The sequence below is a fragment of the Manis pentadactyla genome, chromosome 4, assembly GCF_030020395.1.
Source record: "Manis pentadactyla isolate mManPen7 chromosome 4, mManPen7.hap1, whole genome shotgun sequence".
NCBI lineage: Eukaryota > Metazoa > Chordata > Mammalia > Pholidota > Manidae > Manis > Manis pentadactyla.
In genome coordinates, this window is record NC_080022.1 from 184,789,506 (window position 1) to 184,802,095 (window position 12,590).

General features: G+C 54.4%; 2 protein-coding genes across 6 annotated transcripts in view; one reads left to right on the forward strand and one right to left on the reverse strand.

Moving 5' to 3' along the window:
* Positions 1-12,590, forward strand: part of UNK (unk zinc finger) — a 32,107-nt gene that overhangs the window by 15,001 nt on the left and 4,516 nt on the right. For 2 of the 4 annotated variants that reach the window (XM_036900256.2, XM_036900253.2), the window contains 12 exons: positions 3,085-3,294; positions 4,325-4,501; positions 4,658-4,788; positions 5,331-5,466; positions 5,990-6,107; positions 7,025-7,109; positions 8,345-8,487; positions 8,911-9,111; positions 9,681-9,746; positions 10,217-10,391; positions 11,304-11,405; positions 11,537-11,725. In XM_036900256.2, the coding sequence (XP_036756151.1) occupies positions 3,085-3,294; positions 4,325-4,501; positions 4,658-4,788; positions 5,331-5,466; positions 5,990-6,107; positions 7,025-7,109; positions 8,345-8,487; positions 8,911-9,111; positions 9,681-9,746; positions 10,217-10,391; positions 11,304-11,405; positions 11,537-11,725 (1,733 nt within the window). The remainder of the gene's footprint in view (positions 1-3,084; positions 3,295-4,324; positions 4,502-4,657; positions 4,789-5,330; positions 5,467-5,989; positions 6,108-7,024; positions 7,110-8,344; positions 8,488-8,910; positions 9,112-9,680; positions 9,747-10,216; positions 10,392-11,303; positions 11,406-11,536; positions 11,726-12,590) is intronic. The other 2 variants (XM_036900254.2, XM_036900255.2) reach the window with 2 other exon arrangements.
* The window catches only part of UNC13D (unc-13 homolog D), a 35,035-nt gene that overhangs the window by 3,092 nt on the left and 19,353 nt on the right, over positions 1-12,590 (reverse strand). The window contains exon 32 of one of the 2 annotated variants that reach the window (XM_057501714.1): positions 10,385-10,826. The exons of the other annotated variant lie outside the window; for it this stretch is intronic. Within the exon in view, the coding sequence (XP_057357697.1) occupies positions 10,789-10,826 (38 nt within the window). The 3' untranslated portion in view covers positions 10,385-10,788. Of the gene's footprint in view, positions 1-10,384; positions 10,827-12,590 lie in introns of those variants that run through there. 2 annotated transcript variants of the gene reach the window in all.

A 12,590-nucleotide genomic window follows, 5' to 3' on the forward strand; every position in this document is an offset into this window, starting at 1 on the left:
CTGTCTTTCTCTGTGGCATCCCTGCCAACTGTAGCCCTTGTGGAGCCCTGGCATCTGCATGTAGCACTGTGCACATGGCTGCCCCAAGGAAGCAGGCTCACCAGGACCTCTCTTTCTTCAAAAAGACAGATTGCCTAGAGTCAGGATGACCACATCTTAGAGTTCTTCCCCTGACTGTCTCCCTGGTTTTCATGGAGGCACTGATACCAAGCAGACAGGCACCAGTTCTTAGGGTTGCCAGATTTAGAAGATAAAATACAGGATGCTTGTTAGATTGGAATTTCAAATAATGGGTCCTTTTTTAGTATACATATGTCCCATGAAATATCTGAAATTCCAGTTTAACTGGGTATCTTGTATTTAATTTGACAATCCTCACCACTCTTGACTCTTCTCTACTCCTGGCCCTGGGCTCAGCTTCATCCTTGCATTTCTCACCTATCACCTCCTGAGTCAGTCTCCTAGTACATCCAGAGTCAGGGCCGAGGAGGGTCAGCCTAGAAGTCTAGGGGATGGGCATCCCAGCTAGTGCCAAGGTTTTTACCTGTGTGCAGCATGAGGTGTGCAGCCTTCTGTATAACCAGACAGAGGGTGACAAGGAGAAAGACTGAAGTCCAATGCTGGGGGAGACAGAAGAGCATCCAGCCCTGGGAGGTCTACCAGGCTTCTGCCAGTGTCTCAGAATGTGCATAGGGCTGGGAGATAATAGCCTGAAATTAGGTTCCTTCTGCACCTCACCTGTCCTCATTTCCCCTTTGCAGTTCTTTCCTAGCCACTCAACATCTCACAAAGGTACTTGTAGCTCTTGGACCCAGACATAACTCTTTTTATTTTTTTCTTTCTTTTTTTGTCCATCTTTTCTTGGTGTTTTGTTTTGTTTTCATTTTTTTAAATCGATGTATTGTTAGCACAATCTTACATTGGTTTCAAATATACAACACAGTGGTTCAACAGTTACCCACATTATTAAGTCCTCACCCCCACTAGTGCAGTGACTGTCAGCATAGGAAGATGTTATAGAATCATTGGCTATATTCTCCATGCTGTACTACCATCCCTGTGACCAACTTAATATTATGACTGAGAATTTTATGCCCCTTTATCCCCTTCACCCTTCCCAACCCCTCCCCCATGGCAACCCAGTCCCTTCTCAGTGTCTGTGAGTCTACTGCTGTTCTGTTCATTTTGCTTTGCTTTGTTTTTATATTCCACAAATAGTGACATCATTCGTCTTTCTCCTCCTGGCTTATTTCACTTTGCATACTACCCTCTAGGTCCATCCATGTTGTTGTAAGTGGCAAGATTTCCTTTTTTATGGCTGAAAAATAGTCTGTTGTGTAAATGTACCACATCATCTTTATCCATTCATCTATTGATGGACACTTAAGTTGCTTCCATATCTTGAGTACTGTAAATAATGTGGCAATAAACATAGGGTTGTATATATCTTTTGAATCAGGGATTTTGTTTTCTCTGGGTAAATTCCTAGAAGTGGAATTACTGGGTCGAATGATATTTGTTTTTAGTTTTTTGAGGAACCTCCATACTGCTTTCCACTGTATTCCAATTTACACCCCCCCAGCAGTATAGGAGGGATCCCATTTGTCCACATCCTCACCAACATTGTTATTTCCTATTTTTGGATAGTGGGCATTAAGACTGGTGTGAGGTGATATCTCATTGTGGTTTTGCTTGCATTTTTCTAATGATGAATGATGTGGAGACGTACTCTTTTTCTAAGCTCATACTGTTCCCTTTGCCTAAACAGCCTCCTGTATTCTTCACTCATTAGCATCTCCTCTTGTCTCCCTCCTTCCTCTGTCCCAGCCTGGGTCAAGGATCCTTACTCTGGGTTCCCAAAGAACCCTGAGCAAACTTCCCTCATAACCTTTTCCTCACATAAGATTGGTTCCGCCTGTTGCTGGCGTATCTGTTCCCTGAAAATGTGGGCTTCCTAAGGACAGGGACCTGTTTCTTCCCATCAGTGTCCACGGTGCCTGTACCGAGACTAGTGCTCAGTGACTAGATGCCAGATAAACAGCAGGACTCTATTTAGGGGAGCTTCACTGCCTCTTAAATGCCCCTCTGTGTTCCTCAGGGAGCACCCAGCTCCTTCCCGCCATCACCACCCACACCCAGTATACACACCTGGACACTTCACACTTCAAGGCCAGGATGATTTTTCAGCGTTTGTCTTAGCATTACAGAAAACCCATCTAGGAAATCTCAGCCCTGAATGTACCTGTCCCCACACCTTCCATATTCGCAGACTAGTAAGACCCAGAGGATTCTGGCACGAGACACACAAGCTAGACCCTCGCCTTTGTCCTGTGCCCTCCAGCTCCAGTCACTGCTCTAAGCCTGACAGTTGCTTCAAGTCATATTGTTCCTCCCTCCACACTCCTTTCTACTTACAACCTTCTGCACCTTCTAGAACTGTCTTCCTGCTCACTGGTCTCAAATGCCTTCTATTAAGCCATTTGTTCCCTGCATTATTAGGGCTTGAGGGGATGAAAAAGAAATGTACTTCCTTTCTGGGAGAGGGTAGGCAGACAGGACAGTAATTAACTATCAGTGGCCCCAGGGGATGTCTTGTGACTTAGACTTTCAGCTCTAATGCAGCAGCCTCCCCATCCCTCAGCCAGGAGGCCCAGCCCTGCTCTTGGGGTGTGAGGCCTCTAGGAATTGGTAAGCAGATTTGGGCAACAGAGAACTCAAACGAAGTGTTGGGGAGGCTCCTCATGCTCCTGTTTGTAGCCCTTTGCCTGTGATCAGTGGCTAGCCAGGAAACCTCAGGGAGGGCTCAGAGAACCAAGCCACTGATTAAGCCCTCCACTGGCCACCATGCCAGACCGCTGACGCAGAAGGCCCTTGTGGTCTACGCTTCCTGCCCTTCATTCTGGGCTTGGGACCTGGGTATTGGAAAAAATCCAAATGCTAAGGTCCAGCCTTTTTTCTGGGCCTCTTCTGATGTCCCAATGGAATTAGCACCCCACAGCAGGGCCCTCAGGGGACTTGGTGGCTGGGAAGCAAGAGGCCAAACTCTCTGATCTGGCCCACCCCTGCATGGGACTCTCCTCACAGGTACCTGAAGGAGTTCCGCACAGAGCAGTGCCCTCTCTTTGTGCAACACAAATGCACTCAGCATCGGCCCTACACCTGCTTCCACTGGCACTTCGTGAACCAGCGACGCCGCCGGTCTGTCCGCCGTCGGGACGGCACCTTCAACTACAGCCCCGACGTCTACTGCACCAAGTACGACGAGGCCACGGGCCTCTGCCCGGAGGGCGACGAGTGAGTCTCAGCCTCCCAGCCTGCCCTCAGAGAAGCCCACGTCTCCTGGGTCACGTGCCCTAAGAGTAGGCCCGGCAGAATCAGAGGCTACTTTGGGGAGGACTTCTAAGCCTGGCCCACTTCCCTGTGGCTTGCACCTGGGCTCAGACCCCCCATTCTCTGTAGGAGGCCTCTTACCCTTTTCCCACTTTTGGGAAACCCTACATAGGCCTTTTTTCTGCTAAAGGCCATATCTGAACCAAAGTGGCTCCCCAGGCCTTCTGTCATGGCCCCCGGCAGTCACAAGGACCCTTTCCCCAGCCTGCCACAACCCACTCCATCCAATGCAGTCCCCAGTGAGGCTAGCTGTTCAGAGACAGCCTCTCCAGTTCCCCATTTTGCTGACCCTAAATATTTTACCACAAGCTCTGTGAAGGGACAGCCTAATACAAACGACAAACCTAAGGAGGTGGCAAACCTGGGAACATCACTGGGAGGGACCATTTGTTGACCCTGCTTGTTGGTGTCACCTTACAGAGGTGGTGATGGGAGGCACTGCTGGGGTTCTGTGGGTGCAACTCACTGAATTGTCCCTGTGCCTGGCACTTCTTTCTCCCGGAAGTCAGAGGCTTGCTGGCCCCTCCCGTGGCCTAATGTCGCTCTTGGCTATAGGGGACATGCTGATCATGCTGTTACTTCTCTGAGGACCCCGATCTGGGCGGCATTTGTTCTCCCAGGATTGCCCCCCTCTGGAGCTTCTCTTCAGCCCAGCCAGGCCCTGGCTGAGGAGGCTTGGAGAGCACCTGCTGAGCAGGCCTCAGTGCGACTGCCAGGCCCTGTTGGCCCCGTCAGGCTCCAGCGCCCGACTGGCAGGGTGGGGTGGTTCTGTTGGCACAGCAGGGCTCCTTGCTGCTTGCCTCCTTGACCCAGCATGAGTGCACCCCCTGGGCCGTGGGGCAAGCCTTCATCGGGTAGGGAAAGGCCAGGGGCTGGTAGCCCAGGCTGCATGGGGCAAAGGTAAGTGACCCTCCCTGTCACTGCCGTGTTTTAGGTGCCCGTTCCTGCACAGGACTACAGGGGACACTGAGCGCAGGTACCACCTGCGCTACTACAAAACTGGAATCTGCATCCATGAGACAGACTCTAAAGGCAACTGCACCAAAAACGGCTTGCACTGTGCTTTTGCCCACGGCCCCCATGACCTGCGCTCCCCTGTCTACGACATCAGGTGGGCTGGTTGCCTCACTGGGTGATGGTCGTGGGCTGCGGTAGGAGCCTGGCTGCTGAGGTGGTGGGAATACACAGTACAGGGCTGGCACTCTAGTTCCTTCTTCCTCGTGTCCCCTCCAAGCTCACTCTGTCCTGTCCTGTCCTCTTCTCCCAGGGAGCTCCAGGCCATGGAGGCCTTGCAGAATGGACAGACCACAGTAGAGGGCAGCACAGAGGGCCAGTCAGCTGGGGCTGCCAGCCATGCCATGATAGAAAAAATCCTCAGTGAGGAGCCACGGTGGCAAGGTAAATGTGGCCGCACTGATACACGCCCCCTCCTGCTACGTGTCTCCTCTCTCCTGCCTGGAGCTGTCTTAAGGACTTGGCTCACCACCACCTACCACCTCCTCCAACCCAAGCCACCACCTCTTGCTGGGAGGTGCTCGCCCCTCATCCTACCTTAAATCCAGGCTACCATGGCTCCATCATTCAGGGGTACTTCTGGGTAGTTTCTCCAGACACACCTTGCCCTACTTCCATCACCCCAGGGGCCCCCCAAATCCCTCGGGGCTTTCACCATATGTACTCATGCGTGCACATAAATACACCTGCATGTGTACTCGGCCTTCCTGAGGATGCCCTCTTACCATGTGAGCTCCGAGAGTCTCCAGTGAGGGATGGGTCCTCCTCGCCTCTGTGCTGGGCCTCAGTCTGGCTGCTGGCCCACGAGGCAGTGGTCCTGTTCCTGCCCCCCATAGATGCCTCAGCTCCTGGACCCTTCCCAAGTGGCTTCTCCTTTCCCTTTTCCCACCCTACCCACCTGACCCCTGCTTCTGGCCCCTGTGCAGAAACTGCTTACGTGCTGGGAAACTATAAGACAGAGCCATGCAAGAAGCCCCCTCGGCTGTGCCGCCAGGGTTATGCCTGCCCCTACTACCACAACAGCAAGGACCGGCGGCGGAGCCCCCGGAAACACAAATACAGGTCTTTGGGCCAGGCAAGCTAGCCGTGGGAGGGAAGGGTGTCGACAGGATTGTGGTGGGGGCTTTTCCATTGTTCTTAAGGGAGGCCAGCCCTGGGGAATCACAGGATTGCAGGGCCCAAGCACAAAGGGAGGAGACAGAAAAGCTGAATGATGGGGAGCCCGCCTGGATCCTCCTCTGGCGTGAAATGAGGATATTGAGTCAGATGATCTATGGGACATCTCCTAGGGCAAAGCCATCATGGGGGAAGTGTGATTCTCCTTGGGCTGCATAGTGCTTGGGAGGATCTGGTGAAAGGGACAAGACATTGTCCTTGGTGATGCAACCAGGCTGGGCCAAAGAAGCAAAGCCCAGCTTCTGGCCCCGGTAAAGCACTCAGTCTGCAGCTGATCTTTTCTATTTCTGAGCCTGGCTGTGCAAAGCAGGGAAACCAGAAAGGGGCCCTGAACAGGGATCTAGTTGACGTCCCCCAGATCCTAATCTCTCTCCTGCATCCATCTGACCCCACCCACCCACTGGACCAGGTCATCTCCATGTCCGAACGTAAAACATGGGGATGAGTGGGGAGACCCCGGCAAGTGCGAGAATGGAGACGCCTGCCAGTACTGCCACACCCGCACGGAGCAGCAGTTCCACCCAGAGGTGGGCCTGGGAGCAGGGCCTGAGGCCCTTCAAGGGTGTGGGTGGCTTAATAGATCCTTTTTTAGGAAGAGGGATTTGTAGCCACAGGCTCCTTACCAGGCAGTGCCTAAAGAATCCCTGTACCCTAATTTGGCAACTTCCCTTGTTCTGAGCCCACATTCACCAAGCAGCCCCCTGCTTCCAATGTCGTTTCCCCCAGGCCTCCTGACAGGGAAGGCATGGGCTGGGCATGGTGACCTGGCCATTCGGGGTTTTACTCTGCTTGCAGTGTTTACAATCCAGTGACAACAGGATATGCAAAATAAGAAAGCCCCTTCGAGCTGCTTGTTCCAGATCAGAACCTGGGGTACCAGCAGCCTCCCTGATGTAGTTTCCCAGCCCGGTGGTTCCTTGGTGTGGCCCTGGCCCATACCAGTATGCTGAGATCTGATGCGGGGTACATAGGGGCACATGCTGTCCCTGCTCTTGGTTCCATGGAGCCTGGGACACCCTGGGATAGACACGTGGACAAAAACCAACATACACAGGCTAGAGACAACAGGGTGGGAAGTGAGACCCAACATAGATCCCACCCAGGGTGCCCTGGGGTGGGTAGGTGCTGCCTGTGATCTTGGCTTCTTGAATGCCCAAAGGCACGCTTGGAGAGCACAGCCCCAGCCAAGACCCCGAGTGGAGAGCAGCATGGAGAAGATCCCTTTGTGAGGGCTGGGTCAGGGTTGGTCGGTCCTGAAAGGAGGGCATCTTTGGCATGGGGGTGGCAGTGTGCTTCAGGAGTTGGAATAAGTTGGTAGGGAGAGACTAGGGAAGTGGCATGGAATAGGGAGGAGAAAGGCAATCACTTGGCTAATCCAGCCATTGCTGAAGGCATCCATTTCTGGTTAAGCCTGACATGCCTCTGCTCTCCTCTGCCCCTGCAGATCTATAAATCCACCAAGTGCAACGACATGCAGCAGTCGGGCAGCTGTCCCCGAGGACCTTTCTGCGCCTTCGCCCATGTAGAACGTATGCTGTCCCTATTGTCCTGGGCCGTTGCCCCCTCACTGACCCCCATCTTCTCCCTCTGCTCAGGCTCAGTCAAGGGAATGCCCCTCATCTGTCAGCCAGCAGCAGGTTCTATCCCTACTGGAAGTTGCATCCTACCCACCCGCCCCCACATCTCTGGAGCTGGCCTCAAAGCCCTGGAGCTTCCAAGGTCGTGACAGAGCAGGGACTGCGCTCCTGGTCAGGCACTCACAGTCCCAGGCGGGGTGAGGCGCCCTCCGGAGCCAGCAAGGCAGATCCCGGCGGCCGTCCTGCGCCACACCTGGGGCAGACACCCCTAACTGAACACGGCACTCTGCTTTGCTGATTGAACTACACTCAGTCAAAACAATGTAACTCCTCTGTTACATCATTTTAGATTTTCTAGTAACCACATGGGAAAAGAAGCAAAAGAAACAGGTTAAATTAATTTTAACTATATTTTTATTTAACCCAATATAAAATGACATTATTTGGAAAATAATATAAAAAGTTACCAAGATGCTTTCCTTTTCAAACTAAATCTTTGAACCCTGGTGCACATTTGAATAGCTTTAGCACATTTCAGTTCAGGCCAGCCATGTTCCAAGTGCTGAACAACCCGCGTAGCTCATAGCTAAACGCTGGACAGCGTAGCTCTCATCCCACCCGCCCTCCAGGTCAGCCCTGCCAATCTCAGAGATGGAACTCAGAACTGGTGTCTACCCCAAGCTGCTGCTCTAGTTTTCCTTAACTTCTTCCCAGGCTCTGGCCTCGTCTTTGAGGTTAGAGTGCAAAATCAGCTGAGAGCCTGAGGCGGGCAGCGTTCGACACAGGTGGTTCCCGGTGGTGGCATTGGGACCCCCAGTTGGGGCTGCACAGAGGGATGACTAATGGCTCCGGCTTTGGGGTCATGCCCACTGGGGCTCAAACCCTAGCTCTTCTGTTCCCTAGCTCTGTCACCTTGGGAGGTTCACCTTCCCTTTTTGAGCCTCAGTTTCCTTATCTGTAAAATGGAGACCTTGATATTGTATCTCCCAGTCATTGTGAAGATTCACCATTAATACTAATCACCTGGCTTCTAGCAAATGTGTAGTACATGGTATTAGTAGAAATAAGATAGGAGCCTTCCCTTTGTAGGCGGATGCATGGTCTCCTTTGAAAGAGACCCAGATACATTTTTGGAGGGACAGAGCTGGCTCGGGAGCCTGCTGACACCCTGCCCCCGTCTTTTGCAGAGCCATCCCTAAGTGATGACCTACAGCCTTCCTCAGCTGTGACCAGCCCCACTCAGCCGGGCCCTGTCTTGTACATGCCATCTGCTGCCGGAGACTCGGTGCCCGTGAGCCCCTCCAGCCCGCATGCCCCTGACCTCAGTGCTGTACGTGCCTGTTCAGGGGGTGGGTGGGCACTGTGCCTACCCAGGAGCCAACATCTGTCTCACTTGCTCACCATACCCTCTATACCCTCTCAGCCTGTGCCTGGGAAGGAGGCCCTGGTGTCTGGCCTCAGGCCAAGGGATTCTGCCCTTTCTGTCCCAGGGTTCTTTTCTCTATCAAAATCTGGTGAGGGCTGGGGAGCTGTGTCCCTGGAGTCTTGGAAGAGCTGGTAGAAGGGACAAAGCCACCTGTCACACACCCCATACACACAATTCCCTCAGGAGATTTGGGGTCCCTGGGTGGTGGTTGCTGACCATTGCAGATAAAAGTGGAACTGAGCCCTTTGCTGAAGAATCACCACCCTCTGAGGAGGGAATGGAGGATGGGCATTTTGCCCACTGGTCCACTCCCTCCCTTCTCTGCAGCTCCTCTGTAGAAACAGCAGCCTAGGCAGCCCATCTAACCTGTGTGGCTCCCCTCCGGGCTCCATCAGGAAGCCCCCGAACCTGGAAGGCATTGTCTTCCCTGGGGAGTCTGGCCTTGCCCCTGGCAGCTATAAAAAGGCTCCTGGCTTCGAGAGGGAAGACCAGGTGGGAGCTGAGTACCTGAAAAATTTCAAATGCCAGGTAAGGGATGAGAGAGGCAGCCCAGTGAGGTTAGCCTTCTGCATGGGGCAGGAGAAGCCCTGGAGGGCTGGCCTAGCTACGGGGAGCTTGACGGGACGAGGAGGCCCTCTTCAAGACTGAGCGGAGCTCGTAAGGCTGTCCCATTTTACAGACGAAGACAGGAAGGCCAGAGGGGCCGAGCGCCTCACCCAGTGTACGGAGCCAGTTACTAGAGGAGAAGGGACCCTCTCCTTGGTCCTCTGACCCAATGTCCAGTCTTTTCCCTGCCCTGTGCTGCCTTGATGAAGTGCCAGGCCTTGGGGAGAAGGACAGAGGGGTCCTTAACTAGGCTAACCTGAGGCTTGGGGTCACCAGGGAGAGGAGCCTCGAGTAGGGAAAGGAGGAAGGTCGGGGGGGGCAGCGCAGGGCCCCGTGGGTGAAGTGGGATTGCGTGACAGGTGTCCGGCATCTTCCTGCTCTCTGGTGCCTGCAGCCTCAGCCTGGCAGATTAATGTTTGGGAGGACCCCTGGACTCGGGGGCCCTCCTTAGCACCACGTTCATCTCCTGCTCCCTGACTTCTGTCTCTCAGGCCAAGTTAAAACCCCACTCACTAGAGCCCAGGAGTCAAGAGCAGCCTCTGCTTCAGCCTAAACAGGTATAGAGCTCTCAGCTCCTTCCTCCTTCCTGGCACCTGCTGGGCATAGGGTAGGCCCAGGGGGCTTTAGGGAAATGGGGGCATTGCTTTCCCCACAGACTGAGGGTTGTAGGCCTAAAGCCAGAGGGGGTGGGGTTCAGGCCCTGGAGCCCCTTACCTCCTGGACTTACTCATCACTCAGTTTAAAAGTGTTTATGGAGCAACTGTACTGTGCCAGGCGCTGGACTCACTTCTCCCTTCCCCACTGCAGGGCTTAAGGGGTGAGTGGGCCCTACAGCCTCCAAGCCACACCTCCATCTCCAGCCTCTCAACAAGGTGTCAAGTGGGTGGGCCCCATCTGGGCACGGGGGCAGCCGCACGAGAGCTGGGGGCACATAGTTCCTTCTGCCCCACCCAGCCTGTCTCCAGCCCCTGGCCATGACCTCTGTGGGCGGGCATCCCATGGCCTTTCCTCCTCACTCTCGTTGCAGGACATGCTGGGCATTCTTCCCGTGGGCAGCCCCCTGACCTCAAGCATCTCTTCTAGTATCACTTCCAGCCTGGCAGCCACTCCCCCCAGCCCCGCCGGCACCAGCAGCGTCCCTGGCATGAATGCAAATGCTCTGCCCTTCTACCCAACCAGTGACACAGTGGAGTCGGTCATAGGTAATTAGACCATTTCTGTTGTCAAGCCCAGGACTGGGTGTGCAGTCAGAGATCCTGGGTCTCTGGAGTGTGTATGCTGGCCACTTGAGACATCTGTTTTGGGATGGTCAGTGGATGGGTACTTGGGGCCCTTTTCCCTTTGAGCTAAAGGGAAAAAAAAATCAGCCCATGGTGCAGGGCCAAGACTAGCTTGAGCCCTTAGAGCAAATAGTCCTCCAGTTTGCTCTTGTGCAAATCGGAAGGAGATGCCTCTTCTCCTGGACGAGTGCACTCTCATTTCACAGCACATCATTCCGCTCCTGCTCGTCCTCTCACTAGGTGTTCCTGTGTTGTGAACAACCTGCACAACTGTCCTCTTTGTCATTAGGAGCTACTGTCCTTCTCTTTCAGCAGTCATTTATGGGCGCAACTTTGTGCCAGGTCCTACTGTAGGCCCTGAGGTGACAGAGATGAAGACAAGTTATTCCTGCTGTCAGCGAGGGACACTGTCCCTCAGTCCAGTTCAGCAGAGAGCAGGGGACCTTTGTCAAGCACCTGTTGGCCACTGAAGGCCCAGAGTCCTGCTTTCCCTCAGCTCAGGGGTGAGACATATGAGCTGTAACATCAGGAGACAAGGTCTCTGTCAGAGGCAGGGACCTTGGATTGAGACTCGATCCTCCCTGGAAGTGTCACAGAAAGCTTCAAAAAGGAGAGCCATTTGAGCTGCACTTGGCTGAGCAGACAGCACTGTTAGAGGAGCATCCCTGGCACAGGCAGAGGCTTGAGAGAGCCTGGTTCCGGTGGGACTGAGCATGAGTGTGACGCGCTGGAGAAGGGCAGCAAGGGGCAGCCGGGGCAGCCGGGCCCAGAGCCCCGGGGTTGCACGGCCCCTCAGGAGGCTGGGAGCCTCACCCCTGACTGCTCTGTCCCCAGAGTCTGCCCTGGACGACTTGGACCTGAATGAGTTTGGGGTGGCTGCCCTGGAGAAGACTTTTGACAACAGCACTGTGCCTCACCCAGGCAGCATCACAATTGGTATTAAGCAGTGGGAAGGCAGGGTGGTACAGGGGCGCGCATGGTGGGCGGGTGAGCAGTGCTCTGCTTGGGTGGCTCCCAGCGGCCAGCCCTGCCCTCACTTGGCCGCCCCTCCTGGGCCTCTCTTGCAGGTGGCAGTTTGCTGCAGAGTTCTGCACCCGTGAACATCCCTGGCTCCTTGGGTAGCTCTGCCTCCTTCCACTCAGCATCCCCATCCCCTCCCGTCAGCCTCTCCTCACATTTCCTGCAACAGCCCCAGGGCCACCTGAGCCAGTCGGAAAATGCATTTTTGGGGACCTCTGCATCACATGGATCTTTGGGTAAGAGGGTTGTGTGGCTCTCTTGAGACCTGGGGCAGGATCACAGACTTTGGCAAGTGCCTTCGGCCACCATGGCCACAGCTAGAGGCAGTGCAGAGCGGGGCTCAGGGCAGGCACTCTGGGTGTGGAGGTGAGTCGGGTCTCTTGCTCTGTGATTACCTTAGCTGTGTGAACCTAGATGAGGGACAGCCTCTCTGCCTTGGTTTCTTCTGCTGTAAAGTGGGCATGATGGCAGCACTCACCTCGTAAGGTGGTGGTATGGGTCCAGTGAAATAAATAAGTAAATAAATGATGTGCACAGGGTCTTGCACGAGGAAAAGCAGTGCCCTCAGGGTTGCCAGGGCCTAGGTCTCTTCGTGCCAGCGTGGTATTTCTGCCCAGTCACCCGGAGCTCTCAGAGGTGGGCTCAAAAGCCAGTGTCACAGGAGGGCAAGAGGAAAGTCTGAACAGGTTCACCCCGGGCTCCAGGTGGCCTTCCTGGCAAGCAGAGGCTCCAGGGAGACCCAGCTCCACCCTGAAGGCTGTTTGCCGAACACAGAACTAGAATCATGTAGACCAGGGGTTCTGGGGGGCCATCAAATCGTACTGGTTAGGAGCATGGCATGGAGTCCTGCAGCCTCCACCACCAGGGAGCTCGTCTCCTGTGTGAGGGCTGCTGGGAACATTCACTAGGTAACAGATTGAAAACCCTAGGCACAGTACCCGACCCACTGCCTCTCAATACACAGCAGCTGCTTAGCCTTCCTCCCCCAGGGGTGCTGGGCATCCTGGTCACACTGAGCCTAAACCTCTGAGTCACCCTTTGCTGCTCTGACCAGGTTTGGGACCTTCCCTAATCTCACCCCGGAGGTCAGGGCAGTACATT